Here is a 27,880-nt window from a genome sequence, read left to right as displayed (position 1 = left end):
GCAGAAGTCCCCACAGGCAGGGGAATTAGAGAGGAGTGAAAGGAACATCCTAGAACTGAGTCCAGAAAAGGCCACACAGATGATCCAAGGGCTGGAGCACCTCTGCTGTGAGCACAGGCTGAGGGAGATGGGGGTGTGCAGCCTGATGAAGAGAAGACTCCAGGGGGACCTTAGAGCTGCCTGAAGGGATCCTGCAGGAAGGCTGCAAAGGATTTTTCATCAGGGTATCTAGAGACAGGCCAAGGGGGAATGGTTTGAAACTGAGGGAGAGCAGGGTTAGACTGGAGCTGAGGAAGAAGTTCTTCAGTAGGAGGGTGGTGAGACTCTGGCACAGGCTGCCCAGGGGGGCTGTGGATGCCTCCTCCTTGGGGGTGTTCAAGGCCAGGCTGGATGAGGCTTTGAGCAGCTGAGTCTAGTTGAGAGATGTCCCAGCCCAGGGCAGGGAGGTTGGCATAGATCATCCCCGAGGTCCCTTCCAACCTGAGCCATTCTGTGATTCTATGATGTAAGAAGAGCATCTCACCAGACTGTAACTCCTCAGCTACAATGTTATAAACATCATCTAATTTCCCTACTATGAGTATCTGAGTGTCTTCCAGAAACCAGAACAAGTCTATGGACAGTAAGACCATAACCTATACCAGCACTCAAGGGAGTGACAACCTACACTGTGTGATCCTCCAGCCCTCACAGGGCAGGACAAACCCAACCCCTCTGCCTTGGGGGTGAAGAAGACACTTCACCCCTGGCTGCACTGATGCAAGCAGTTATTAGAGGAGCTTGATCCTCTCCTGAGGCATGAGGAGATTGTTTTGCCCAATGCTCCAATCTGGCACAGCCATTCCTCTGTTTGTTATCTTACACCAACTCGATTCTGCTGAGCATGGGGTGACTGCAAACACTTCCTGAGGAAAGAAGGATTTTAATCCAGTGTAACCACGACACAGTCCTGGCTCTTAGCACCCCCCAACAGCCTGGCACACTGCAGTGTTTTTAGGAGGTGTGCTTTTGAAAGCCTTCAGCATTGTTTACAAACCTTGTGCATTTAATTACAACAGAGCTGTCACTTCCCCTCTCAGCATTGTGTGCCTCCCGCTCTGGGCCTCTCCAGTATTATTACAGGCAGGACTGGAAGTCTTATTAAGATTGTCTGACACTTCCCATTAGAGGATGCAGTCTCCAGTTCCTCAGCCCTTTGCCAGATTTCAACCCTTCTGTTTGGATTGGTGTGCTCCAATCAATGAGGTTGCTGCCAAAATGGTTCTAAGGTTTCCCGAAAAAGGTCCAGCAAAAATACTTTGTTTTGAACCTGTTAAAAATGTCTGGCAAGCTTTGCACTTCCCTGGCCACTGGGCACTGAGAGCGAGGGAAGCTCCTGTTCCTGTGCTAGTGGCCTGGGCACTGGGAGAGAGGGAAGCTCCTAGAGCGCTGCTCCTGCCCTTTGGTTTGCCATCAGAACACCTACTGCCTGTATGCTAAGGCTGGGTGAGAATGGGGCAGTCTGTCACCATGAGCACAGACACTGGAATCATCTCCCAAGGGCAGCAGTGCAGTCCCCTACATTGGGCAGTTTTCAGACTCAGCTTGCCAGGGTGCTGGGCCAGCTCATTGTCACTGCACTATCACCTGGAAAGGTTGGGCTCCCTTCCAACCTGGGATTCTGTGAATTCCAGTAACTGATTAGGACTCAGAGCTAAGAAAGGGGCAAGGAGGTGAGGAGGGTGAGGATGAGGGAGGCTTTGACACCCAAGGTGTCAAAGTGGGCTCCTGACCAAAGGGATGCAGACACACAGTGTGACAAGCTCACACCATCGAATGACTTGGTCAAAGATGTGCTGAAGCTCCACGGCAAAATCCAGAGTCTCCAGACAAAATCCTTCTGTCCTTCCTGCCAGATTTCCCCTTCTCCTCCTGCCCTTCCCTGCATCCTCTCACATCTGCAGCAAATGAAGTCAAGATCCAAGATCCTACAGACAATCGCTTCCTTCCTGATGCTGATCTGAGCTCTGCATTCAGAGGGAAAAGGGAAAAAAAGAGGACAGGACCTAATGAAAGCCTGCAAGCAGTCAGGGCAGGGGGGGCTGGCTGGCTGAAGCTGCACAGGTAGCCTTCAGTCAAGCCTCTGCAGACTTTTGAGGGCTTGACTTTGCAAGTCCTGCATGCAGTTAGCACAATGTGTGAGGAATATTCTATGCCTGCTGTGCCAGTAACATTGTGCCCTTCAAAAGCCATGAATAAACAAGTAAGAAGCACCAGCAGGTAAGATTTTTCCATTATGTCTACTGGACTTCAGGCTAGATCTTCCCCAAGGTCCCTACTCTGAAAGCCTCACCCCTCTTCAGCCTGTGTGAAGGCAGCACTTAGCTCAGCAAGGGCCCAGGTCTGAAAGGAAATTTGATTCCCTCCCAAACCAAGCCCTGCAAGATACCTGCAAGCAGCTGCTCCTGCTCTCTGCATTTCCCTTGCTGAAGTACTACAGCAGCAGAGGGTTTGATCCTGCTCCAGGGACACTGCACAGGATTTTCAGACTCTGGAAATGCATGAAATCCCTCTGAAATGCCTTGCTGATTGTGTGGGAGGGTGCTGCTTTCCTTACCAAGATGGGCCAGGATGGCATTTGGTGAGGCCAGGGCCTGATGAGAGGTTGCAGGGCTCAGGTGCTCAGATGTTTAGCTCTGATTTACACTTGGCTTAGAAGCACACTTCAAGATGCTGATATTCTCTGGTGCATTGGAGCGTCCTGACATCCTTTGGCACATCATGGCACTTGGGAACATGGATAATGGCCATGGTGGTGTTAGGTTGATGGTTGGGCTTGATGATCTTAGAGGGCTTTTGCAACCCAAACAATTCTATGATCTCTGTGTATTTCTGCTAATTCACAGTACACATATAGCAAGGCTCCTCAGAAAGTACGATTCTTCTTCCTTTTCTTAAAGGGAATGTTCCAGAGAAACACCAGAGTTGTTAATCTGTTCTGAAGGAGAAAATAAAGATCCATTTTTCTTCCCTTGGACAACTACATACCCAGCCTTAATAACCCAGTCTCAAGGAGCAGATCTTAGACAGAGCCTCTGCTTTAGATAACAGCCTCACACAGCACCCATTACTGTGCCCTCACGTAGAACAGCTCCAAAAGGACAACACTTTTGCTCAAGATGAGCTCATGGCACTGCCAGTGCGCTCTGCAAGATTCCAGACCGAGTTGCTGTCCCCTTGTCCTGTTTGGCTGGCTGCCTGCCAGGCAGGACAGCAGGCAGGGAACAGGTCCAGCAGAAAGCCCCTGTGTCGGCCGGACAGCATCGTGCCACCCGTGACTCATCTACCTGTTACCCAGTTCTGCTACCCAGGCCCTCCTTGCCTGGGTGTGTTACCTAAACACAGCCAAGGGAGATTTCAGCTGGCACGGAGCAGCCACGTGAAGCAGGTCCATGTCCTCCGGCTGCCAGGCTGGGAGGCGGGCAGCAGATGCTAGCAGCTGCTCGCAGAGATCCCTCAGGAAAAAAGGGGTCACTGGGCAGGGTTACAGCAACCTGCAAATCTGCTCTGGACACACACAGCTGAACCAGCTGCTGCAGCAGCTTTGGGCTTTCTGCCTTTGTACTTTTTGACATTCTTTGTTCACAAAACCAAAAGACCTTCTTTATGTGACAAAACTACCTCGCTGCTTCAGAGGGAGAGGTTTGTACAACGCAACCACAGCTGAAGAAGTGGAGATGCCAGAATGGGGACACACTGTTCCCATAACCTTCTAAGTAAGACTGAGAACATTTTTTTTTCCTCTCTGCCTTAAATTAGGACCCTCCAATGTGTTTTGGAAAGAAAGAACCCAAACCAGCAAAATGAGGAAACTTCTGCTTGGCTTGCTACAGCTCAGTAACTGCAGATCTCGTTTGCTTTTACACACAAGTTTTAGGGGGGAAAAAACCCACAACAGCAAAACCCCAAACCAGCAAAAACCCCAAAAGAGCAAAACCCCAATCCAGCAAAACCTCAAATCAGCAAAACCCCGGAACAGCAAGCCTCCAGAACAGTAAAAACCCCAAAACAGCAAAAATCTCAACTTCAAGGGGACCTTAGAGCTGACTTCCAGTACCTGAAGGGATCCTACAGGCAAAGCTGCAGAGAGACTTTTCCTGAGAGTGTCTGGAGACAGGACAAGGGGGAATGGTTTGGAGTTGAGGCAGAGCAGGGTTAGACTGGAGCTAAGGAAGAAGTTCTTCAGTAGGAGCTTGGAATAGGCTGCCCAAGGAGGCTGTGGCTGCCTCCTCCCTGGGGGTGTTCAAGGCCAGGCTGGATGAGGCCTTGAGCAGCTGAGTCTAGCTGAGAGGTGTCCCTGCCTGTGGCAGGGAGGTTGGAGCAGATGAGCATTGAGGTCCCTTCCAGCCTGAGCCATTCTGTGATTAACTCCACTGCCACTTCTTTCAAGCTCTTTCCCCTCACTTTGGATATCTGCAGGTTAAAAATGCACACAGAGGACCTCATGCCCTGGGAACCATCATGAAGTGCAAGCCAGGAGCAGCCTAATTTACAGTATCAGTAACCAGAGCTGCACATTTCACCATCAGCTGTCAATGCAGGCATCCCAAAGAACTTTCATACTGTCCTGGTACTGAAAGGTTTAACAGAGACCTTTCTTCCCTCTCTGAATGCAGACTATGCTGTAGAAGCCTCTACCCAACCAGGCACAGAGCCAGCAGACAGACAATCAGCTGAGCACCATCCTGATGAATGCCAATGTGCCTCCAGAGGCAACACATCTCTGCTATGACCACCACTGTTGTGGGGTGGCTTGAGAGAGGGGAAGTGCCAATGGACTTTGCTCTGCCAGCTTCAGTCTCTACAACACTTAACAATTTACCTGAAATCTCACAGTGCTGATCCCAGTCAGCAAACCAAACCTACTGCTCTGGCTTCCTTCTTACAAACCTGGGCGGCCCACAGGATACCTGTGAGACAGCACTTTTGTTATCCAAGGCTTTGCAGGGGATCTGGGGGGAGGGCAGGACAGGACACAATCCTTCCTTTCCCTCTTATTCACCGGGTCACCCGCAGGCAACGGCAGTGCAGACATCAGGGCTCCTGCAGAACTCCCACGCTGAGCCCCCAGGCTGGGTCTGCAGGAGCTGGCCCTGCAGAAAAATGCCTGGCTGTGCCTTAAGAGCACTGGAGAGCTGGGAAGCACCGCAAGCTGAGGGCAGCAGCAACTCACAGGCTGGGAAAACTATGTGGGCTTTACCTTTTACACTCCTGTTAACTCTGATTTTCATGAAGTAGGTGGTGTTGCTACAGCAACTGTCACATCACATCATTTCTGCTGTCTCTGTCACAGAGATCATCTTATTTTATCTTAAACTCAGATGTGCAGCTTTTCTTCTTCCATTCCAAAGCCCTCTGTATGTTGGATATAAAAAAATTACACCAAGTAGAGCTGTGCCATAGAAATGCCAATTTTGCATTTATTTCTTTTCAAGTGCAGTAAAGCTCACATCAGTTTTTTATTTGCTCTCTTTTCACCAGTGCAGAAGGAATAAAGCAAACAGCACTGACCAGGTTTGTGGTGCTCCAGAGCTGGTCTCATGATCCATAAAGATGGTTCTGCCTACAGAAGCTAAGCCTGTGCTCTGGTGCACCTCACCAGAAGTAACTCACCTCTTCTCAGGTGAGAGGAGCTTGCTTCCTCATGCCCAGGCCATCTGTGTGCACACACATTCCACACAGCTCACACCCAGCGAGATGCTGCAGTCCACCCTCTGCTCACACCTACCCTGAAGACTGGGAGAAGCACTCATTGAAGCAGAAGTCTCAACCCATCTTTACCTGGTTCAGAAGGCTTGTCCTAGCTGCCAGGGATGAGGTGTCCACCCAGCCTTGCAGCTCCCTTGCTCAGTAACCTGAGAATTTGACCCTGCCTCCTTTGCCTCCATTGTGCTGCCTGGATCCAGTCTTCGAGGGCTCGATGCCTGAGCAAAACTCAGTCAAATGCTGGTGGTGGAAAGGCTTTATTAAATCTTTGTTATTAATATGTATTCCAGCTCCTGCACTCACAGAACTCCCTTTCAAAAAATAAAACCCCCAATGCAGCGCAGTAAATATTCAGTTACACCCCTAGGCTACTCAGGGAAGACCAGATAGCCCTCTCTGCACTCAAAAGGTTACTGCACAGACCACTCAGCATCCACCAGATCAAGCTCTGCCACTGCCACAACTGCTCAGCATTTCTATCTGCTCCTTCCTAAGCATTTCCAGCCACTGCTGGAACAATCAATGCACTCACCAAATCCTCACTCCTGCAGTGACAGATCCTGGGCAGATGGAAACCTGCCTGCGTGGATCTAACCTGTGGGCAAGAGCTGTTCCTATCTGCCTGGTTAAAGGCTGTGCATGCAGCAAAGATACCAAACAGCCTTCCAGTTACTCTGCAAGCTTCATTTCAGTACTCCAGTACTTGACAGCTATTCTTCAGCTCAATTTCCTGGAGAAATGAGTTCTGTGCAGCTCTTCCCAGCCTCCTCCTGACAGCTTCAGAAGCTGCTGGCAGAGAGGTACCCACACATATTGCTAACAGTGTAAATGAAAGGAGCTCTTAACTCCCTGCCTGAAGAAGGCTGCAGGAGCCTCCTTACACATCAAAGAACCCAAGGAGATGTTGCTGCTCATGAAACCAGTTCCTTGGGCAGGAAGGGAAAAAGGAAAGCATTAACCAATTATGGTTGTAGCAGTCAGGAAAGTCACTTAATCCTCTTGTTCTGTACTGGAAGTGAGAAAATCTTTTCCCCTCATCCCATCCACCTCATCCCACCCAGTGATTCCATGCAAAATGGTTTGTTTGACAACTGCCCTGCCACTTGACAAGCTCTCTGAATTCCACACAGACACATGGGGTGCTGAGAACCACTCATGCCCATGTCCTGTCTTAAAAAAAAATATCACTGGAGAAGACAGTCAGGTGTGGCCAGCCCAGCTCTCTGGTACAGTCTGAGCACTTCTTTCTCCTTCTAAGTTGTAGTGGAACCCAGAGCTCTGCTAGAAAGAGCTTTTTTAGGCTATGTGCACCACTTGTTATGCAAGCAATTCAAGTCTTCCAACCAAGACACAGTAGGAGTGTTTGGGAATCAACAAATTTGTTCTGGCAGCAATGAAACATGCAGTGCTGGGTTTGGAGTGAGGAGGGGGTTGGTTGGAGTGGGGGTGGATTTTGTTGTTGTTAAAAGATTTTGTTCAAATGCAAGCCAAAAGGCCAGGTGAGGAATGCTGGGTGGGACTCAGTCAAGAAGCAGAGGCCTCTAGATTTATGCTGGAACCTGCATGTTGGCCACTCAAGGGACACCACTAACACACAGATCAGCATTTGCAGGATCAAAGCTCCTCTCCAACCCTCTTCCTGCTGCTATCTCAGTTATGAGCATCCACAGTTACTGAAGACTGCAAAAGAACGGGTTAAAGTCAGCAAATCAAAAGCAAGAGAAACACCTTGCCTTTTTCTGCTCAACTGGGTAATTGGGTAGCAGGAACCTGCTTGATGAGTTTCAGCAGCTCTTAGAGATCAGGCAAGGCTGTTTCTGAGAGCAACTCAAGCTGCTGACTGTATAAACATCTTTGAGCTGACCCCCAAGGTGCCCCTCAGCAAAGCTTTGGGATACCTAACATTTCCAGGAGACAATGAAGCAGTCTGTGTACCAAACATCCATCCAAACCCAGTAAGGGCAGGGAACAGAAGTGTTCTAGGCAGAATGCTTTATAGATGTTAGATACAGAAAACCTTCTGGTGATCAGAATAGAGAGATGGCTTAAAGAAATGTTTAAGTAGCTGAAGAAAGACTAAGTAATTCCTTCTGCAAGGTAACAGCAAGGTTCAAATGAAGAAGTAACAGATCCTGTCCTAGTAATGTAAGGGGTTAGGAAAACTCTAGTCCTGAAGGCTCACATGACAAATCAAAGGGCTTCACTGGACCTGCACAATCCTCTGGGCTTATTACTTGATAGCATTTATCTACAATGCAAAGATTTGACTCAAGTAATTAGTGACTTTGAGTCCAGTTGGCTAACAGGGAAGTAGAGGAGGGCTGGTTTCACATGGGGATTATCTTGTCCTGTATCAGCTGCGTGCAAGCACGTGAGTTTTCACCCGGGTAAAATCCTGCTCTGAGTTCAAACTGGTCACAACTGTATCATCCCCAAAGCAGCTCCTATAGCAACCAGGGCAAAACTATCATCTTCATTTCTAATTATTCACCTTGAGGTTTCAATTAACACTGCAGCTGCTAATGGACATTTTAAAAAGCTGAGATTTTCAAAAACAAGAACCAAGCTCACCTTCCCTGAAGCTGATGCCAGCCCAGGGTCTTACCACAGGGCTCTTTCTCCCAGGTTCTCTTCTCCCTGAGGATGCAGGAAAGACTGAGAAGGAAACTGTAAATGTCTATCCTAAATAAGAATGCTCAGATTTGGGGAGAAGCAGTCCAGCTTTTGCCAGTACGGATCTGCTCAGGCACAGTTCAAAGTGTCTGATAACATCACCCTAAAACCCAACTAGCAGGCTCAGCACTGTCCATGTAAAGCAAGCCAACCAAACCCCAGTTTGAGATATCTCTCACCAAGTAACAGGAACTGCTCCTCAAACACTCCTGCCTGCAGTCATGCCTTGTACCCCCTCCCCAAGCCTTATGTCTCTTTGAACTCCGCTTTCACGGGAGGGTGCCCTTGGAGCTGGTGGGGGTTCAAACCCAGAGCCAACTTTCCAAAGCAGGCTGGATTTTGAACTAGCTCATTTGTGTTTCACAGAGGAAGAAACAAGTTTGCATCATAAAGCCTTTATCCCCCCAAACCCAAAGCCTCCCATACAGTTAAAAATCAAATCCAGCTTTATTTTCCTGCATGAGTCAGGCTGCCTGCAAACAGCTTCAGAGGAAGGCAAGCCTGGGGTGGAGAACAGAACTGAAGTAAGAAATCCAGAGAGGAATACTTGTTCCTCTACCAGCACACTCCTGTTTTCCCAAGACACTTGCTAATATTTTCATTTGAGAGCCAGAGGAAAGCCACCCCCTTCCCCCTAAAAGAAGTTTTAGATATTATAAAGACACACAAGGACACACTCTATTATTTTAACAATTCTCGCTATTTTCAGAGCTCCAGCACAGCTACTTCCTTCCACAATTGGACTTCAATCAAACCCTGGTGAAGCTTTTGATCTTGGAAAGAGTAACAACAGAGCTCCGTTATCGGCACATCGGGGGCAGAGGGCAGGACATCCACCAGTTTTCAATAAAAGAAAGTTAATTGCTTTGACTCATGTTTATCAAAGGTCATGGCTGGGAGGTCTGAGAGCACAGACATAACGGTGCACGCTGAGAAACCTGGGACGGCCTGGCCAGGGCGAGTGTGGGGAGCACACTGGCTGTGCGCACTCAGAAAAGACCCAAAAAAAAACCACAGAGGAGAAGGGAAAAAAGAAAAACAAAAAAAAGAAGAAGAAAAAAGGCAGCAAAACAATGCTAGATTACTATCCAAATATACCCCAGTGGATGTCCTGCCAAACAGCAAATATGTGGCTGTAAGCTCCAAAGTGAAATAAAAGCTTGGCCAGCAGCCCAGAGCTCGACTGTATTTTGCTCAGCTAGCCCCAGTCTGGCAGAACAGAGCGAACACATTCGCGGCCACGTGACGGAGGAGCCCGGCGGCCCAGGCCCTTCTGCTGCTGAATTCAGTGTGAGCCTCACACTCTGCGCACAGCAGCTTTGGGAGAACCTGAGCAAGGGGCAAACAACAAACCAAGGGCAGCAAAAATATTTACTGAAGGGGTTTGCTTAAACAGTGGTGGTGGTGGTGGTGCCAGCGCCGTGGTTTTCCCAGGCGTTAAGTGGTACTGGTGCTGAGCACTGGGCCTTCTCCTGCGTTCTGAGGTGCACACCATCAGCTCCTTCAGGGATGCAGACCCTGAGAGGACTTGGTTTGGAGAAGGCACTGTAAATGCTTCACTGGATCAAGAAATGTGTGGCCATGGCACTCTGGGATGCGGTTTAATGGCAACGGTGGTGTTGGGATGATGGTTGGACTTGATCTTGGAGGGCTTCTCCAACCACAATGAGAGCTTCCCATCACTAAATCACAACATGAGAGCTTCCTATCACTAAATCACAACATGAGAGCTTCCCATCCGTAGCTGAAAAATGCAGAATGCTGGCTGACTTCAACTCCCACACTCAGGAAAATCAGAGGTACTCACACCACTGAAGATGTGGCCCACTAGAGGAGGGGCATGAGGCTGGTGGGGGTACACAGTCCCTGTGCTTTGGATTCTGCTGTCACATTTCAACAGCCACCACTTAGCACCACTGCACACAGAAACATTCACAGAATAAACTGGGATGGAAAGGACCTTCAAGATCATCCAGCGCTAAACCCCTGCCATGGGCAGGGACACCTCCCATTAGCCCAGGCTGCTCAGGGCCTTAATGGAGGGAGAGGCCTCCATGGAATGAGACAGACTTGGCCAAAGGATTCAATCCAAAAAACGTGCAGGGTCTAAAGGGATTAGAAGCTGCCTTGCTGATAAGGTTTTACATCTTGATAGCAGTGATAAGAATGTTTTTAGCAACTGTCTTAGGAAGGGACAAACAAAGAGCATCCCTGGCCAGCACCAGAGGTGCATGTGAGCCCTGAGAGCATGTCACATGTGGCAGAAGAAAGCAAAGCCTCCGCACACAGGACCTCTGAAGTACATCCCTGCTACTGATAAGAGCAACTCCGATGCAGCAGCCATGAGAGTGCATCAGCAAAGTGAGATTTGTTTACTTGCTAACAGAAATAAATGGATGACCCAGACACGTGCAGCAGCTGGTGAAATCAGAGACACACACGAGCTGAGAGTTACACCTCCAGTTCCTTCCTTCTACTTGGGTAATGGCTGTGGTGCACGTGTTCACAACAGCTTCTGGAGAGAGGCTACCACAACCTTCAACAGGGCCTTCAGCTGTGTCACACTGAGAAAACTGGGCAGGTAAGAAAGTTAGGAAAAGGGTTTCTTAAACCCTGATGAGGAGTCCAGTCCAGTCCAGCAGAAAGATCAACCTTCCTGAGAGCAGCCACATGACTGCAGATGCATGAGCATCAGCTCTCAGAGGCTGGAGAACCTATGCCCTGATTTTCGGTGCTTACACACCAACAGCTAAGGTGTTTCAAGAAGACAGCTGAACCACAGCTGTCCAGCATCTGTAACTGAGGGCTTATGGTTTAACCCCCTCAAAAGGGAGCTGTGCAGGGCTAACTTGCTATGTGCTGCACCCTCTCCTAGTTCTCACATCTAAGTACACAGCTGAGTGATGCAGGTGTTCAGGCCACCCTCCTGCTCCATTTTACTTAGCGTGTGTTGCTCAACCACCAGACTTCAGAAAATCCCTCCTGGAATGAACAAGGCTCGTTGTTTTTGGCCAGTGTGAGCAAGAGTAAAGCACTGTAACAGCAGACAGCCAGGAGCGTGACACAATCCTGGTATCTCACCTCCTAACATTATTTATGCTCTTCTCTTCCAAGAGAAATAATCCTCACTACAGGCAGGGGAATTAATGCCTCATTTGTCTATGTACCTGCACCAAGGAGAGGGTAGGCCCCTAGGCAGCTGGAAACAAAGGCCATGCTATGGTCAGTCCCTTGTGACTAACCTCAAGGAAGTCTCAAAGAGAAGGACTTGGGTTGTCTGTTGATGAAAAACTCACCACAAGCCAGCAATGGTCGCTGGCAGACCAGAAAGCTAACCTGTGCTGGGCTGTAGCATGGCCAACAGATTGAGAGAGGTGATTCTGCCCCTTTACTCTGCTCTGCCGAGACCCCACCTGGAGCACCGAGTGCAGTTCTAGTGCCCTCAGCACAAGGAGGACATGGAACTGCTGGAGTGGGTCCAGAGGAGGCCACAAAGATGCTCAGAGGGCTGGAGAACCTCCCCTATAGGCTGAGAGAGTTGGGGGTATTCAGGTTGGGGATGCCCCCTCCCTGGAAGTGTTCCAAAGCCAGGCTGGATGAGACCTTGAGCAACCTGGACGGGTGGGAGGTATCCCTGCCCATGGCAGGGGGTTGGAACTGGATGATCTTTAAGGTTCCTTCCAATCCAAACCACTTTATGAATCTGTGAACTTGCTTGGGTAGCTGTGGGCCCTGAAAATCAAGAGTGGGAATTAAACAACAGTGCCCTAAGATGTTCATAGTTTCACTCCCTGGAGCCACAGAGTGGTAAAAGTTGGCAGGGGCCTCTGGAGATCACCTAGTCCAACCCCCCTGTCAGAGCAGGTTCACCTAGGAGTGTGTAGGTCTGCACACTCTTTACTGTTCTCCAGAGCAGTGATCACCAGGGCTCTGCTTCTACACTTGGGGTGCCTGGCTGCAGTCTCTCCACCCTCACTCTGCAGTAAGCAAAGAGAATTGAGCTACTCCATGGAGCCCTAGCCCAGCACATAAAATGGAGACACCAAATTAAATGATCTGGGGATGTATGGAACACAAGGAAGGCTCCCACTGAGCAAATCTCTAGTGCTGTGAAAATGTTCCTTTAACCATCAACAGGCTGCTGTGGGGTGCTCCAAACAACAGCCTGCTCAGCACTCGCAGCTACTGCAGATCTGTATCTGGGTTTGCACTCTTCCAAAGCTAAGCTCAAGGCAATGTCTCAGACAATTTAAAATAAAAATAAATAAAGGGCAGAGCAAAGATAAATAAATAAAAAATTGCAACATTTCTCAGTAAACTTTCTCCAGCTTAATCCTGAGAAAGCAGGAAGAGCTCTGGACTGTCTCTTCCTACAGCTTGCTTTTGTAGAAGACACTTCATGGCATGTGCCACTGCCAGAGCCAATGGGCCTGAGAGTCACAGATGGCACTGGAAGGGAGAAGCCTCAAAGCTCATTTGTCCAACCATCCCTGCACTCAGCAGGGACACCTTCAACTACAGCAGGCTGCCCAGGGACACATCAAGTCTGATCTTGACTGTCTCCAGGGATGGGGCCTCAACCACATCCCTGGGCAACCTGTTCCAGTCTCTCCCCACCCTCACTGTGCAGAACTTCCTCCTGATGTCCAACCTAAACCTGCCCTGCTCCAGTTTCAAACCACTGCTCCTTGTCCTATCAATACAAGCCCTTCCAAACAGGTAAGTATTCCCTGCCACCAAGGGTATCAAAATGTCTTGATGCTGTGCTGGAAACAACACAGGAAGGTAGAGAGGTTCTAAGGAAGCTGTGAGGGGGCTGCCAAGGCTGCGTGCTGAGGGGCAGAGGGAAGGGGATGCTGGGGAGCAGGAGTTCAGCAGGCAGGCTGCACTCTGCTGTGAGCGTGTTGTGTCATTGCAGCTTTACCCTGACACACCCATATTTACAGCACACAATGTACTGTACCATTCACAATGCCAAGAAACTCAACATATCTAATCTGGCAGAAAAACAAAGTCAGATCAGGTTAATCCAATTCTTAAATTGCACAACTTTGAAAAGCCAATAGGAAAACAAATCTTCCCCCAGCCTGGGCTCCCCTAGCCTTCCTCCCAGCACATACCCTGCCACGACCTACTTTTCCTCTACAATCCCTCAGCATTTTTAGCCCACTCTCACTCTCCCCTGGTTCTCATTCTCTGCTAACCCACCTCCAGCCCGGGCCCTGGGAGCAGAGTGGAAAGTTACGCTGATGAGAGGAGCCCTCAAAGGCAGCTTTGTGCGCAGTGCCCCGGCCAGAACGCGCCGTGGAGAATGAATGGCAAGAGGCACACACAAGGTCACTTGGACACCTGCCCTCCTGTGATACTGCAATCATTGTGATAAGATAACAGCCCTCAAATTTGGAGCTGGCTGACTACAAGGCAGTGTCAAAGCTGGGGTGCTTCTGCTGCAAAGGAGGAATTGGATATAGCAAGGCTGCTAAAGTTCCGCACATCTTTAGGGAAAGTGACTGTGCAGGACTTTGGAGAGGGTCAGCACTGTTCCACTTCATGGATTCAGCCCCTCCAAGGTCCTGCCTACAAACCTTACAGCTGGTTTTATAACTTTCACAGAGTTTGTGAAATGGTTTGTGTTGGAAGGAATTTTAAAGATCATCCAGTTCCAACCTCCCTGCCATGGGCAGGGACACCTCCCACCAGCCCAGGCTGCTCAAGGCCTCATCCAGCTGGGCTTTGAATGCCTTCAGAAAGGGGGCATCCACAGCTTCCATGGGTAACCTGTTCCAGTGTCTCCCCACCCTCACTGTCAAGAATTTCTTTATAATCTCCAGTCTCCATCTGCCCTCTTCCAGCTTCAATCCATTCCCTCTCATCCTGTCACTATAAGCCCCTGCAAAAAGTCCCTCTCCTTTTTTCAAGGAACATTTGAGTTTCATGCAATCACAAGGCTCCAGGAGCTGAGGATTTTAAAGGAAGAACAATGGCGTAAAAGAAGATTGTACCCCACTCACCCCACAGACACTAAACCACTGAAACCTGGTTCCTTGCAGCTTTGTTTCTCCAAGTGAATCAACATCTGACACTGTCTACAAGGCTGTCGGCTTTCCCTGAAGCATTTCACACAGATCAGGTGTTTTAAAGGTCTTATGTAAATTCTGATGTAGAAAGTGCACATTTACATGACAGCTCTCCCTGCTCAGCAACAGATTCCCAGCCTATCCACTCGTCTGCTCCCAGGAAATTTCAGGAATGCAATTATTCTTTCAAGATCACCACCTGCTTGCCGCATTTGGGTTAAAATCAGCCAACACACTTCAAAAAATCATGAAGCAGGAGCACGAAAGCAGCCACACACACACCTAGCACGACTGGATAGGGATTGTTTTCATATCAAACCAGAGCCAAACCCACAGCCCAGAGCTCCTCTCTCACTGCACGCAGCAGAGCTGCGAGAGTTACGCACGGCAGCCGGCCACATGCCCATGCTGCAAGTGGGGCCGCAGCTGCAGGCTCGCAGATGTCAGTAACGTCTCTATTTCCACCAAGAGAGGCAGCAGTGGTGTGGCTGACTGCTGCAGGGTGCTCCCCGTGAAGGCAGTTTAATCCTCTCTGTGTTGTGGAGGAGCAGGGTATGGTTTTGAGTGCCCAGTTCCTACTCACATCAGAGCTCAGCACGTAGCCCGCTTTGGAGCAGGCTCCTCGCTGGAGTAGGACTCACTGCCCAAGGGTGAAATGGGGAAGATGGCTGAATTGTCTGAACTCATCTCCTGCCTTTCAATGCAGCCCTCTCCTTCTGAGCCTGTTTTACATTCTGCAGCCTTAAGTAATGTACTCCTCTTTAGCAGCTTTAGTGCCATTATTTCAGTCATCTGGCTGTGCTAACAGTATTGATTGCTGCCTGCAACCCAGTGCTCGCAGAGCACTTTGTGTTTACAACTTACACCTCATTGTTCCCTCACTACTTCAAAATAAAACCTACCGTTTCCTCCCTTGCCTCCTTACAATCTCAAGTCCTATGCAGCCACATTTAATTTCTGGTTTGAGTGCTTTCATCTGTACCCTGATTGCTGAGCTACGAGGTCACCTCAAACACAACAATGTCCACATGCAAGAACTAAGTAGCCTTGCCAGCATTTAAGAAACCATTAAGATCCAATCATTGCCACCCAAAGTAATGGCTCTTGCTATGGATGGAGAACTCTGTTCAGACATTTGTTTACTAAATTCAAGACTACCAACCAGTTCTGTAATGAATTACTTAATCTTTGACCTATTGTCCACAGCCATGTTCCAGAACAAAGAATTTATAGCAAGCTGAGCTCCCTAAGGCTAATTGGAAAAGAACTCTTTTCTTTTTAAAACCAATTCTCTATCCTCAGCAAATGTTTTACAAACTGGTTTGCTTTTGCCTCCCTGCTTACACACCTACATACCTAAGGGTGATGCTTTGTTAATGGACGTGGTGGTGGTAAATTGATGGCTGGACTCAATGATTCATAGATGGGGTTGGAAGGGACCTTAAAGATCACACAGTTCTGACCCCCTATCATGGGCAGGGACACCTCCCACCAGCCCAGGTTGCTCAAGGCCTCATCCAGCCTGGCCTTGAACACCTCCAGGGAGAAGGCATCCAGCACTACCATGGGCAACCTGTTCCAGTGTCTCCCCACCCTCACTGTCAAGAATTTCTTCCTCATCTCCAGTCTAAATCTGTCCTGCCGAGCTTCAATCCATTCCATCTCATCCTATCACTACAAGCCCTTGTCAAAAGTCCCTCCCCAGCCTTTTTGTAGACCCCTTTCAGGTACTGGAAGGCTGCTCTATGAACTCCCTGGAGCCTTCTTTTCTCCAGGCTGCACAGCCCCAACTCTCTCAGCCTAGCCCCACAGGGGAGGTTCTCCAGACCATCGTTTCCAACCAAAACATTTCCATGATTCTGTTCCAGATGACTTATTGCTGTGGTTCACTCTAGGACTTGCTTGTAGTAAATGCATGTAAATCCATGGATTCTGTGGGTTCCTGTCAGGTTTTGCTTCAGTGATCATCCAGATTTCTGTTCCAGTTCATAAGCACACACAGGTTCTAGGACCCTAATGCAGTTTGGAGTCTTTATTTCCTCCTACAAAAGGCTGTACACCAAAACACAGCTAAAGAGAGCTACAAGAGCCTCAGTTTTTATGACATGACACATAATATCAACAGGAGAATATTAGTAGAAAGGTGAAGAGCTAAAGCTGTTTCTCTCCAAGTGGAGCAGAGAACCCTGAAGCAAGAGCATGTGACATCAGCAGCTAAGCAATGGTGTTGGATAGTGCACAATGAAAATCTGGGCCAAATTTAGCCCCAGCAGGATTTAGTTCAGAGAATGGGCCAGGGAAGCATAACTGTACAACAGCTTCAAGTGTATCAGAACGCTGAGAGATTGAACAATAACTTGTGCTCGTTTGAAACCTGACAGGTAACACTTCAGTGATGCAGAGCTGAAGTGTGGTGAAGAGTCTGAGCAGAAAGGGGTGGGGGGGGCAAAGCCAAGCTGCAGCACGAGCTGCCCCCTCCCCAACTAGTGTCAGCTCTCCCCACACCAGCTCTGAAGCTCTCAGGACCAAACTGAGCTCTATGACACAGGGGCAGCTTGGCTAATGCCATTTGTTCATTAAAAGAGGTGATACAGGCCACACAATCTGTTTGCCATGCTCTCATTTCGACAGCCCTGCATTTCACACCCATTTTCTGTACTCCCAGGGCAGAATTGCAGGTTGAGGTAAATGGGCTTTTTGCAGAGCCTTCATTATCTACTTCATGCAGAAGAGATCAAACCACAGTTTTTCTGGAATGCACCCTAGCTGAAGTACTCTTTTCTGATCATCACAATCTGCTGTGGAACTCAGGCAAAATACTGAATGTGGATTTTATTTGTTACCAAAGAAGAGGCAACTTAGCATCATGCTTGTGTGACAGAAATACTGAACAGCTCTATGGTGTACAGCCAGCCAAGCCAGCTCCTGCTTTCACAGTGCTCTCGAGTTCTCTTTGCTGATGATGACTACACCCTTTCACCCCAAGGAAACTCCACTGGCACACCAAGAGCTGTTACCCCTTCCTTAAAAAATAAAAGCCCAGAAAGATGAATGACAGGAGAGTGAATGGTGACATTTTGCTGCTCCACCTAGGAGCTGATGGAGAGCAGTCAACAAGCTGCTTGCCTGCTGAGCAGTACTGAACTCAGAAAGACCACATGAGGAGCAAAGTACTCACTGCCGAGATTAATTGGGCAGAATCTGGCCACCGCTAGCTCCCACCACTGCCAACCTGCTGCCGTGTAAACATGGAGAGATTGAACAATTTAATGTGTTCCCTAGTGGCTTCATCTAATCAAGCAGTATCAATGTCTTTTTCACACACATCTCCTGATGGCCTTCTCTCATAACTCTAACATTGTTTTATGAAAGGCTTCAGGGTGTACTTGCTTCTTAAAAATCAAATCACTGCGCTACAGAGCATTCAATCACTCTCCAATAAGCTTTGAGATGGGAAGCAAGGCTCTGAGAGGGACACTCTACTTTTTCTAGTTCACTGCAGCAAGTTCCACACTCAGATACCCTTGAAAATTCATTCTAAGGGGACAGAAATCCCCTACTTGCTCCTTCTGTCCTCTTCCTACCACTGGCCAGCCCTTACTTCCCTGGGTATATCTGTCTGTGTGGGAAGCACCGTTCCCAAACAGAACTGAAGAGTCAGGCCAGGTATGTTTTAAAAGTACAGCCTCAAACCCAAGATGTTTCATGCTGTTTACTGTTTGAACTCAGAACTAACTTCAAGTCCTTTCATGCAGTCAAGCAATTATTTCGCCAATAATCACCATCTAACAGTGAATATTAAAATCAGCTCTCCTGAAGGAGCCGCAGTGTTCTTGCTCCTAGCATGAACAATTCCTGTGTTCAGCACTTTTTCCCCCTCTTACCATGTGACAGGGCTATTTTTAATATTTTGCCTGAACAGATTCCGCATCTTCCTTTGATCCAGAAAGCAGTTTGGGGAGGCTGTGCTGCCCGCTGCACTCGCCTGCCTGTGGCAGCCCAGAGCGAAGCCTTCCCCATGGGCTGCGGCTTGGGGCAGAGCAGGGATGGCAGAGCAGGGATGGCAGAGCAGGGATGGCAGAGCAGGGATGGCAGAGCAGGGATGGCAGAGCAGGGATGGCAGAGCAGGGATGGCAGAGCAGGGATGGCAGAGCAGGGATGGCAGAGCAGGGAACCCTGCGTGCCTGCTGCTCCGGCAGGAGCCATGCCGAGCAGCTGCACAGGGCACAGCCACGTGCCTCAAGCACATGGTCATGCAGGCAGCAGCCACCCAGGGCCTCACGTGAGTGCCAATGTGAAGAGCAGCTCTGGGTACCAGCCTGCCTGAGGCTTTAGCTGGTCATTCCCATGTGTTCACGTGGGAGACCAAAGGTCAGGAGATTCCCAGCTCCTCTTGGCACTGCAGGTGGAGTCCTTCGGCTCCTAAAAGAAGGGGCTCACACTGCACCTAGTAACTAGTTGTAAACAGTGACTAAAGCTTGGGACAGGATTCCAGGCAGGAGCTGGCTGCTGGGAATGCTGCCCTTCACACTACAAAGGCTGTGCTGGAAGAGGAGGTCACGTTAAGAAACACTGGGGAAGGAAGACTGCAATAAAGGGAGTGTTGTACACACACCCTTCTGTGGGCTGCCCCCTTCACCAAGTCATCCCCAGTATGCACTGGAGAGGCTGGATGGAGCAAGAACAAACCTCTCCCAGCTGGCTGCTGGGCCCGTCACAAACAAGAGTCAACAGAAAAGGCTGAAACCCACCCCCACCAGGCCGGGTATCAATCATCACAGCTCAGTGTCTGTGCATGCAGAAGGTAATGAGCCTGAGCTCCAGGTGAAAGATCTCAGCTGAGGCTTAGTATTGTTTTGGTTGGAAAAAGAGCTTCAAGTTCATCCATCCAGTCCAGCCATTCTCCGAGTCTACTAAGTGTGGTGCTAAACCATGGCCCTCAGCACCACATCTCAGTGGCTTTGAAACACCTCCAGGGATGGGGACTCAGCCACTCCCTGGGGAACCCATTCCAGGATGTGGGACCCTTTCACAGTGAAGAAGTTTCTTCTAAATAATTCTATCACAGAATTTAAACAAATCATTGTGCTATTGGGAGGGGTGTGGGAGGTGTAGGTACATTACACATGGTTGTAATTTTCAGCTTTTTGGTTAACGCACCCTTCAATAATTCTTTTCTTCCAAGTGAAACTGAAGGCTTGCAGATCCTGCACAAAGGTGCATTTCTGCAGTTTGTTGTGGTCTTTCTTTCCCCAAATAACCTTTGACAAATCCTTCACAAGTAGTCTAAGGCAGCCAGCCATGCAAGCAACGCAGACTTAAAACCACTGTCACAGGAAGGCAAGGAGCAGGGGAGTTCCTGAAAGCCTCCCACAAGCCAGTCCTTGGGGCTGCCACCGTGTCAGCAGCAGCCCTGGGACACAACCCTGCATCTAAGGCTTTGGTGGCAAACACAACACTCAGACCCACACCACAAAAATCCCCCCCCCCCAAACCTTCTCATTTAGGGTTTGCCACCAGCCTTAGCTGATGCTTCTGAACTTCACTCTGTCCAAAGCCTTTCCAGCAGCTGCCCCATTCACCCACACAAGTGCTACACAGCAAGAAGAGACAGGTAAAAGCAACCACCAACTAGTTACCTGCCAAATATGAACCTCCCTTCACATACAAACAGCTACAAATACTTCATTTCCTTCAAGGAAACAGAGATTCACATCCAAACAAACAAAATCACCAATGGCAAAAGGCAACACAAGGTGTGCAAGAGATGAAGAACCACAAGGATGTGAATGCAGTGCCAGGTTACTTAAAAGCAGTATTTAGAAAACCTGTTGTGCATCTGTTTCTTTTTTCCATGAGGGACACGACAGATCTCAACCAACTAATCAGCATCCAGCCCAAAGAGAGACAAGAAGTTTTAAAGGTGTGGGCACATCTGGTCTGCAATGCTAAAATAAAGCAAAATGGGAGTTTCGGGGTTTTTTTAATTAACAAAAAAGAAGAAAAATGCATCAGATTCCTGTCTTGGAACAGCCACGACCCTGTGCCCCTTCTCTTCCAAACAAAACCCAGTTTTTGCCATGTGTATATTGCCTGAACTGAAATGCATGGGAGCAGCAGGATTTGGATTTATTCCTTGCTGGAATCCAGAGAACAGATGATAAACCGGTGAGCCTAGCCATTTTCCCACCCCACAATCCAGACAATCCCAGTTGCAAATACAGAAGTCTTATTTATAAAGAACCTTTTCGCTGTTGGAAGTTTTTGCCTTGAAGGAAACCAACAAAACCACACCCCAAACTCTAAAAAAAAAAAATTAAACCAAAAAACCCCAAATGAAAACACCAACCAAAGGACAACAACAACAGAAGAGCAAAACCTCCTAAGCAAACAAAAAAAAACCAAGGAGGGGGAGGTTAAGAGTCAGGGTCAGCCTAGCTTTGCTGAGCCTGCTGCCACTTCTCAGTGAGCACCAAAGCAGATTTCCAGAGAGGGAGCGTTTTGGGGTTGGACTAGATGACCTTTGGAGGTCCCTTCCAACCCAGACAATTCTATGTAGCATCTCTGGAAGAGATAGAATCAAAATCCAGATCTGGGCAATGCCATCAGCTTCTAAAGACTGCTAAGGCTTTTCTTTCACACACAGGATGAAATCTTCTTAAGCCGCTCTCCCACAGACCTTCTAGGTCCAAGATACCTCACATCCATCATGAGTCACACCTGGGCCTCCACGTGCATGTGTGCATCCTCCCCCTGCCCACGGGACACGCAGGTACAGGGCTGTGAGCAGCTGCACATGACATGACACAAGCAGGAAGGATTAACCCTTGCTTCAGCCGGAGCCCACACACTCCGGCAGGCTTCCATTACAAGATGTAACTCAAAGGCCACAATGAAGCCTTTTTACCATTGCTATCTCACAAAAAAATCAGTTTTCCTGGACAGCAGGTGGGAGGGGATTCATTTGTGCTGGGGCTGTGTACTTGGTGCTGTCTGCTCTAGGGTTTATTACGATGCAAACCGCAACAGTCACGCACGCTGTGCAACAGCCGCTCACACCAATTCAAATAATCTTTCTTCATGCACAGTTGAGAAGATGCATTTTAAGAGTTTTAAAGTACATCAACCAAAAGGCTTCACTTGAACATTTACCTGCAAGCCCAACTTGTCTATTTCAAAGCAGCACATTTGCCTTGGCACTTTTTATGATGAACCTTACGACGATTTGCTTTACTTGGGTTAAAAATTTGTTTGAAGTATCTACTGCCTTACTGAAAACTTGCTCTCAGATGCTAAACTCTTCAGATGATCTCTTCAGAACAGACTGGCAGATTAGATTTTATGTGACAGCACATAAAAATGTCAACAACCTGACAATAAGCCAGACTCCTGTAAATGAAGTCATAGTGCTCCATTCTGTGCCTAGCTGTAATAGGGGTGGCAGAGAAAAATATTAGAAATGGGATGAGGACCCTTTGGAAGAACACATTTAACCTCAAAATGGCATTATTCTTAAGGCATGGGGCAATACCTGAGCTTCAGATGATTTATCCTGCTCCAAGAGATGTGACTTCTTGTACAACAGTGGGGGGGGGGGGGGGGAAAAATGCAGAGAGGTGTTGTTAACGAGAGAAATTTGCAACCCCGAGCTGCAAACAGCTCAGGAAAAACTCAAACAAAATCAATGAACTGAAAAGTCACAGGGGCAGCTGATCACAAATAAATCTGACAGGGGATCATTAAAAGCCTGGCTCCTAACCAGGCTCCTCTGAGGGGAAAAAAAAAAAGAATGAGGACAGATTCCCTGCTTTTAACTTCCTGTGTCTGTGCGACAGAAGATGGTGTAGCAGATAGGCACCGCTTTGAAACGGGCTCAGGAAAAGCAAAGGGTTTTTCTCCTCTGCTCTTGCCAACTCCAAGTAGATTTTAACTTTGGAAATCTTTACAAGTTATTAGTTAACCACGCAGTGCCTCGAAACTGAAACGCAAACCCAAGCCAATTCCACGCCAAGTAAAACTAAATGAAATCCATGACTAAACACGCTTCTGACTGGGGGCCAAGGAGTCTGCTGAGAGGTTTGGGGTTTTTTGGGGGGCTGTTTTACTCCTGTTTCATGAGGGGGGGAAAAAAAAAAAGAAAGTCTTACAAGTCTGTAACATTCTTATTTCATCCTGCTCCACAACTTTTGTCCTTCTATTTATTTATTTTGCTTCCTTATCAGATGGTTCTGACAATGACTTCGCACGCTGAGCATGGCAAATGATAAAGCGGGAGGGAGAGGAGTGGTTTCCTGCTCCCAAGAGCATACTTTGCTCTAGCAAACCATGTGTGAGCAGAAGAGCACAAGAAGTAACTCACACTTGGGTCTTTTTTTTGTTGTTGTTGTATTTTTTTTAAAAGGCAAAAAAGCCAAGCTCCATGTTTTCCAAACCTCAGTGCAGACACTGTTCCACTGACCATGATCTCAACCACGCTGGTGTCAAGCCAGAGCAGTGACTCTGAATTCATGCAGTGTCACTCAAGAGATGATCTCAAGTGCTAATAAATTAATAGAAGGCTTCCACCAACATCATGCACTGAATCAGCTTCAGATGACAATGGGATGCAAGCTATCGACTCAGGCCAGAGCTGATGCTCATTTCACTAAGATTATACTGCAGTTCCAAAATTTAGCTCCTGACCCCTGTACCACGGCAAATTTCACTTTGCCTAACAGAGAAGGATATTATGGGCAAAAATTCAAACAGAATTTATTGGCCCATTCCTGTGTTCTCACCTCTAACACTGGCCAGGGGAATATTCCCTTTCAGAGCCCTTCTCCCTGCTCTTTTAGCACCCGTTCCTATCCCACTGCTTGCACAAGAGGAGTGCCAGTGCACATGTCCTTAGAATTCCCACAGCTTCCTGACAGAATTGAAACAAAAAACGCAGTGGAGCAACTTAACAGTTACTGGAGCTGTTATTTTTATTTTTTGGAGGGTGGGTGACTTGACTCCTACCAGCTCCAAGTTGCCTGTCAACCCCACAGGGAGAGGCAAAGGTTTGCAGGGGGAAGCAGCGCTCATGCCAAAACCCCTGGGGAGCTCTGAGGGCCGATTTACCTGGTCTGACCGGGCTCTGCATGCAGTTCTGCGACACCATGCCTGGATGGACTGAAGTAGAAGCCCTGCTGCTGAGGTCCATGACAGAAGGTGATGCTGAGGTAGCTTGCTGCAGACCTGACTGGTGTGGGCTATGCTCGTGCTGGTTTGGGCTGGGTGGAATGCCATTTTCTGAGAGGAATTCTTCCAGGTCCATGTATTCCAACTGGAAAGTGTCTCCATCGTATGGCAGTGTCTTGTCCCATAATGTTGGGCCCAAGAAGGCTGACTGAGGGACCGTGGTGCTGCTGCTGTCATCATCTAGCTTCTTCTCTTTGTCTTTTTCTTTCCCGAATGCTTAAACAAAACACATAAGAGAGATGTAAGAGCTAAGCAGTTACACCACCAACTACTTCTTCACTTATTTCTCCTGCTGTAAAGGAATAGTCTTCATAAAAACAACTCCTTTGATGCAATCCCTTTGTTAGACAATGGCAGGGACACGGCAACCACGCACCTTTGCTGGATTCCAATCCTGCTTTTGAGACTTTACTTTTAGTTAACAGACCAAATTCATGCATGGCTCTCATTGTCAGCTTCAGTAAGTACTCAACAGACTTAAGAGTCTTCTGAGTGTTTCAGCGGAAGCACACTGGAAGATATTCTGTATTCTGCTGAGAACAGTTCAAACCTACCAACCCTGCTATGCATTGTCTTCTCATAAAGCCCCTCTCTTGCCAGTCCGAATTCAGCACTTCTTAACATTGCTGTGAGCTAGTAATTTACAGCACCAGTGAAGACTGACATAATATGTCTCTTGTAGTGCAAAACAGCTAATGAAACATCCAAGGGTAGAAGCAAAGCAGAAGTTAAAATGCTGCTTCCTACTCGCTCCTCCAACACCCAGTGATTTCAACAGATTTTTGAAGGGAAATACTTAATTTCTCTTCAAGATATGAAAGAATCTGAACCAATAAAGCTTCCCGTCAACTACCATGCTTTCCCAAGATTTTCTTATTAGCTGCACACAACCACCCCGGGAAACCCTGCGAGTGGCTTTGCAGCGAGTTTGCCTCGGAAAGCTGAGGGCACGGAAAGCCACGGCAGGACCCTTCCCCGGGGTTTGTTTGGAGTGTGCACTTGACTCGTTCGAAAGATAAGGGGCAGTGATGTCCCTACTACCTTAGCTTTCTAGAAAAGCTGAAACTTTCTACTGTTGGAACATCTTTCAGCTATATGCGACCAGGTCTCCGGGAGGGCGATTTCTGCCGGGCGGGTAGGATCGAGGGGCCGGGACGCCAAGGGGAGCCTGCAGCGGGACCTCGGCTCCAGCCGAAGCGGTTTAGCCGCCCGCTGTCCGCACCCCTCAGCCCGAAGCCTGGGCAGGGACAAATCGCGCCCGTTAGTTTATTTTCCAGGCGGCCGGAGCTGTCCCCGCGGCTTTTTCCCAGAGAGCGCCTCCCGTTAGGTCAGGCCGGCAGCGCCCGGCGCTCCCGCTAATGCCCTCACCGAAATCATCCCATTACTTAATCTCCTTGGGGGGATCGGAGGAAGGGAAATAAAAGGGAAAGCGAGGCAGCGGTCCCTGAGGTGACGGGGGGACCGGGACCGCCATTTCGGAGTGCCGACCCTCGGTGGGCCGGGCTGCGAGGGGGCCCGCGGGGGGCACAGCCAGCCCCAGGGGACCGGAGGAGCGAGGGCTGCCCGGGGAAGCCTCACCGTCTTCGTGAGCGAGCGGCAGCTTGAGCGGGTTTTCCAGCAGGGACTTCAGCACCCCGTAGGTGGGAGGTAGGAAGGTGGGGTTCAGCGGGAGCGGCCGCGACATGGTGGGCTTCGCTTCGGGACAGCTGCGCGGCAGCGGTTCCTTCCCCTTCCTCTCGCGGGCGCCGCCGCTAAGAAAGGCGATGTCAAGGGTGGTGAACCGAGCCGAGCCCCGCTGGCGAGGGGCGCCTGGAGGCCGCCGGAGCAGGGGAGCGGGGAGAGGCCCCTGGGCCGCACAGCTCCTCCGCCGCCACCGCCGCCCGCTCTGCGCCGCGCGCCCCGGCCGCGCGCCCATGTGCAGGCGCTGCCGGCGCTGACGTCAGGCGCGGCGCGGCGCCGCCATTGGCAGGAGAGGAGCGGCGGCCGGTCCCGCCCCCCGCCCCGCCCCCGCGGGGTCCCCCCAGCCGCTACCGGAGGCCATTACCGGCGTCGGGGGCAGCGCTGGGGGACTGTCTCCTCGGTAACCGGGAGGAATGTTAATGAGCTTGAATGTTTGACCTCGCTCGGTGCATCCGAGCGTGAGGGCAGCAAGCAGCGCGGCCCGAGGGAGCCGGGCCGGGCCTGGCCGCTGTGTGAGGGGCGGTGGGCCGTGCCCAGCCCAGCGGGGAGCTGCTTCGGAGGCCGGTGAGGTTTTCCAAAGCAGCCGTTACTGGGCTCGGAAGCGTTAATTTGGGAGCCACCAGCCCTCCCTCACAGCCTGTTTCCATAAGCAGGTTGCTGCTCTGCCAGTGACGGACGTCAGCCAGGGTGAGATCCATCACCGCTAGCAGGGTTCCTGCTGGCTTGTCCCAATTTGGGATTAGAAGGGGCTTTCCTCTACCCTTCCCAAGATCCTCCTTTAGGATGGTTAACTTTCTACCCACTCAAGCCTTCGGCCACCTTCAGCAGCCCTACCTGCATAGGCTGCTCAAGAATTGCCCTCCTCCTGTAGAGCACCTTCCAGGTGCTTGCCATTCCACCCCTGCTTCCACCCTTCGTGGTGCAGGAATTTGTACCTCCCTGCTCCTCAGCTGGGTTTTTTGCAAAGCTTTACTCTTTCTTTGGAAGTCAGTTCTTTTACCATTAACAAATATAAATGATCATAAACACTCACTGTAAGTAGATGAATTAAGTGCATAGAAGCCTAGTTGGAGTGCCCAGTATTTAGAAATGTCCCTGAAGGACACAAGCCTGCTCTGAACAGTTATGTTCTCCCCTTATTTATATGCCTGTGGTTATGTGCACTGCCTAGTGTCTACTCAAATGATCAGGCTGAAAGAAGCAATTAATCAAAGTCCAGAGTACATTTAAATCAGTAAAATTGCACTGGCACCACCCAAACCTGAAAACTGGCACTTGTCAGGCCCTCCAAAACCACAGACAGCATGAAGTTAACATGGCACCAGGGAGCAAGGGGCTGGAAGAACCTTCTAAAGGTACAGAAGTGGCATGGCTCAGGGCTGGAGAGGCATCAAGCAGGAATGTGATCATTTTTGAGTCACCTAACCAGAGAAAAGCACTAGATGATTAAATGATTGTGCACACACCAACCTTGCCAACTAGCCAAATTGCTAGTTAGAGAAATCCTTTAATTACAGAGGTATAAAGTGAGTGACATAAGGATTAGGGCAATGATTGGCAATCCATATGCAGATATGGTACAGAATGTTTTTCTATGCAGCATAAAGAACAAAATAGAAGATTTATGAGGTCTGATAAGCAATGAAGAAGTGTACACAGAAGGTGTAAAAGTGATGGGGATATTGGCAAACACCAGTGACAGATTAGTTAGGGATGTGATGAAGGGATGTGATGGTTATTGACCATCAGAGACAAAATATACCCAGCAGAAAGAAACAGCATTTGCAGTGCAACACAAAGACAGGAAATCTCTCACTGCTGGGTGTGCAATAGGATAAATTAGGTGTAGATCTGTGTAAGAGTGGAATAAAATGAAGCAACCAGACACTAAGGGCTGCATACAGTTACAGACTGGATCCTCAACATGCAGGAGCTGGGAATCTGCTGGGTCAGAAGCCAAAACAACTCTTCTCGACACAGCAACCACCCAGAAAAGCTGATCAAAGTATCTAAGGATGGGGCTTGAGCTGTTTTCAGTCTCACACTACAATGGGCACGGTAATTTAACTCTAGCCTTGCCACACAGGCAGGTCTCAGACTGAACAGCCCGGCTGTCAGAACACCAGGTCCTTGCTGCACACCGGTCTGTACCTACCCATTATCCATTGTTACTGGCTGCACTTTTCCAAGGTGGTCCCCAAGTCCCTCATGCTGTTTCAACTACTGGCAGACCCCACAGGCTACACCCCAGGTGAGCCTAACACAGGCAAGACCACTCGTGGCAAACAAAGTGGATTTCTGCATTCTCCAACCAAAACACCATTTGTTGGCATGTATCCTTAGCTTAGCATTCGCCCACAACATGTTTATTTCATGGCTTATAAAGGACTGTGACAGCTACTTAGATGTTGTATAGAAAATACCTTGGTTGGTCCTCGGCTGGAAAAAAATACATCTCTCAGCCAACGTTTATGTTTCTGCCT

At 49.1% G+C, this 27,880-nt stretch overlaps 1 protein-coding gene across 1 annotated transcript in view; it reads right to left on the bottom strand.

Annotated features, from left to right (window-relative positions):
* Nucleotides 1-25,669, bottom strand: part of HLF (HLF transcription factor, PAR bZIP family member) — a 33,715-nt gene extending 8,046 nt beyond the window's left edge. The window contains exons 1-2 of the mRNA XM_054170556.1: nt 25,296-25,669; nt 23,598-23,933 (exon numbers count right to left, since the gene is read on the bottom strand). Of these exons, the coding sequence (XP_054026531.1) occupies nt 23,598-23,933; nt 25,296-25,632 (673 nt within the window). The 5' untranslated portion in view covers nt 25,633-25,669. The remainder of the gene's footprint in view (nt 1-23,597; nt 23,934-25,295) is intronic.
* Nucleotides 25,670-27,880: the final 2,211 nt, after the last annotated feature.

Source organism: Dryobates pubescens, chromosome 20 (assembly GCF_014839835.1).
Source record: "Dryobates pubescens isolate bDryPub1 chromosome 20, bDryPub1.pri, whole genome shotgun sequence".
Taxonomy (NCBI): domain Eukaryota; kingdom Metazoa; phylum Chordata; class Aves; order Piciformes; family Picidae; genus Dryobates; species Dryobates pubescens.
The sequence above is the reverse complement of the archived record's forward strand: the minus strand, read 5'-3'. Positions and strand labels throughout refer to the sequence as shown.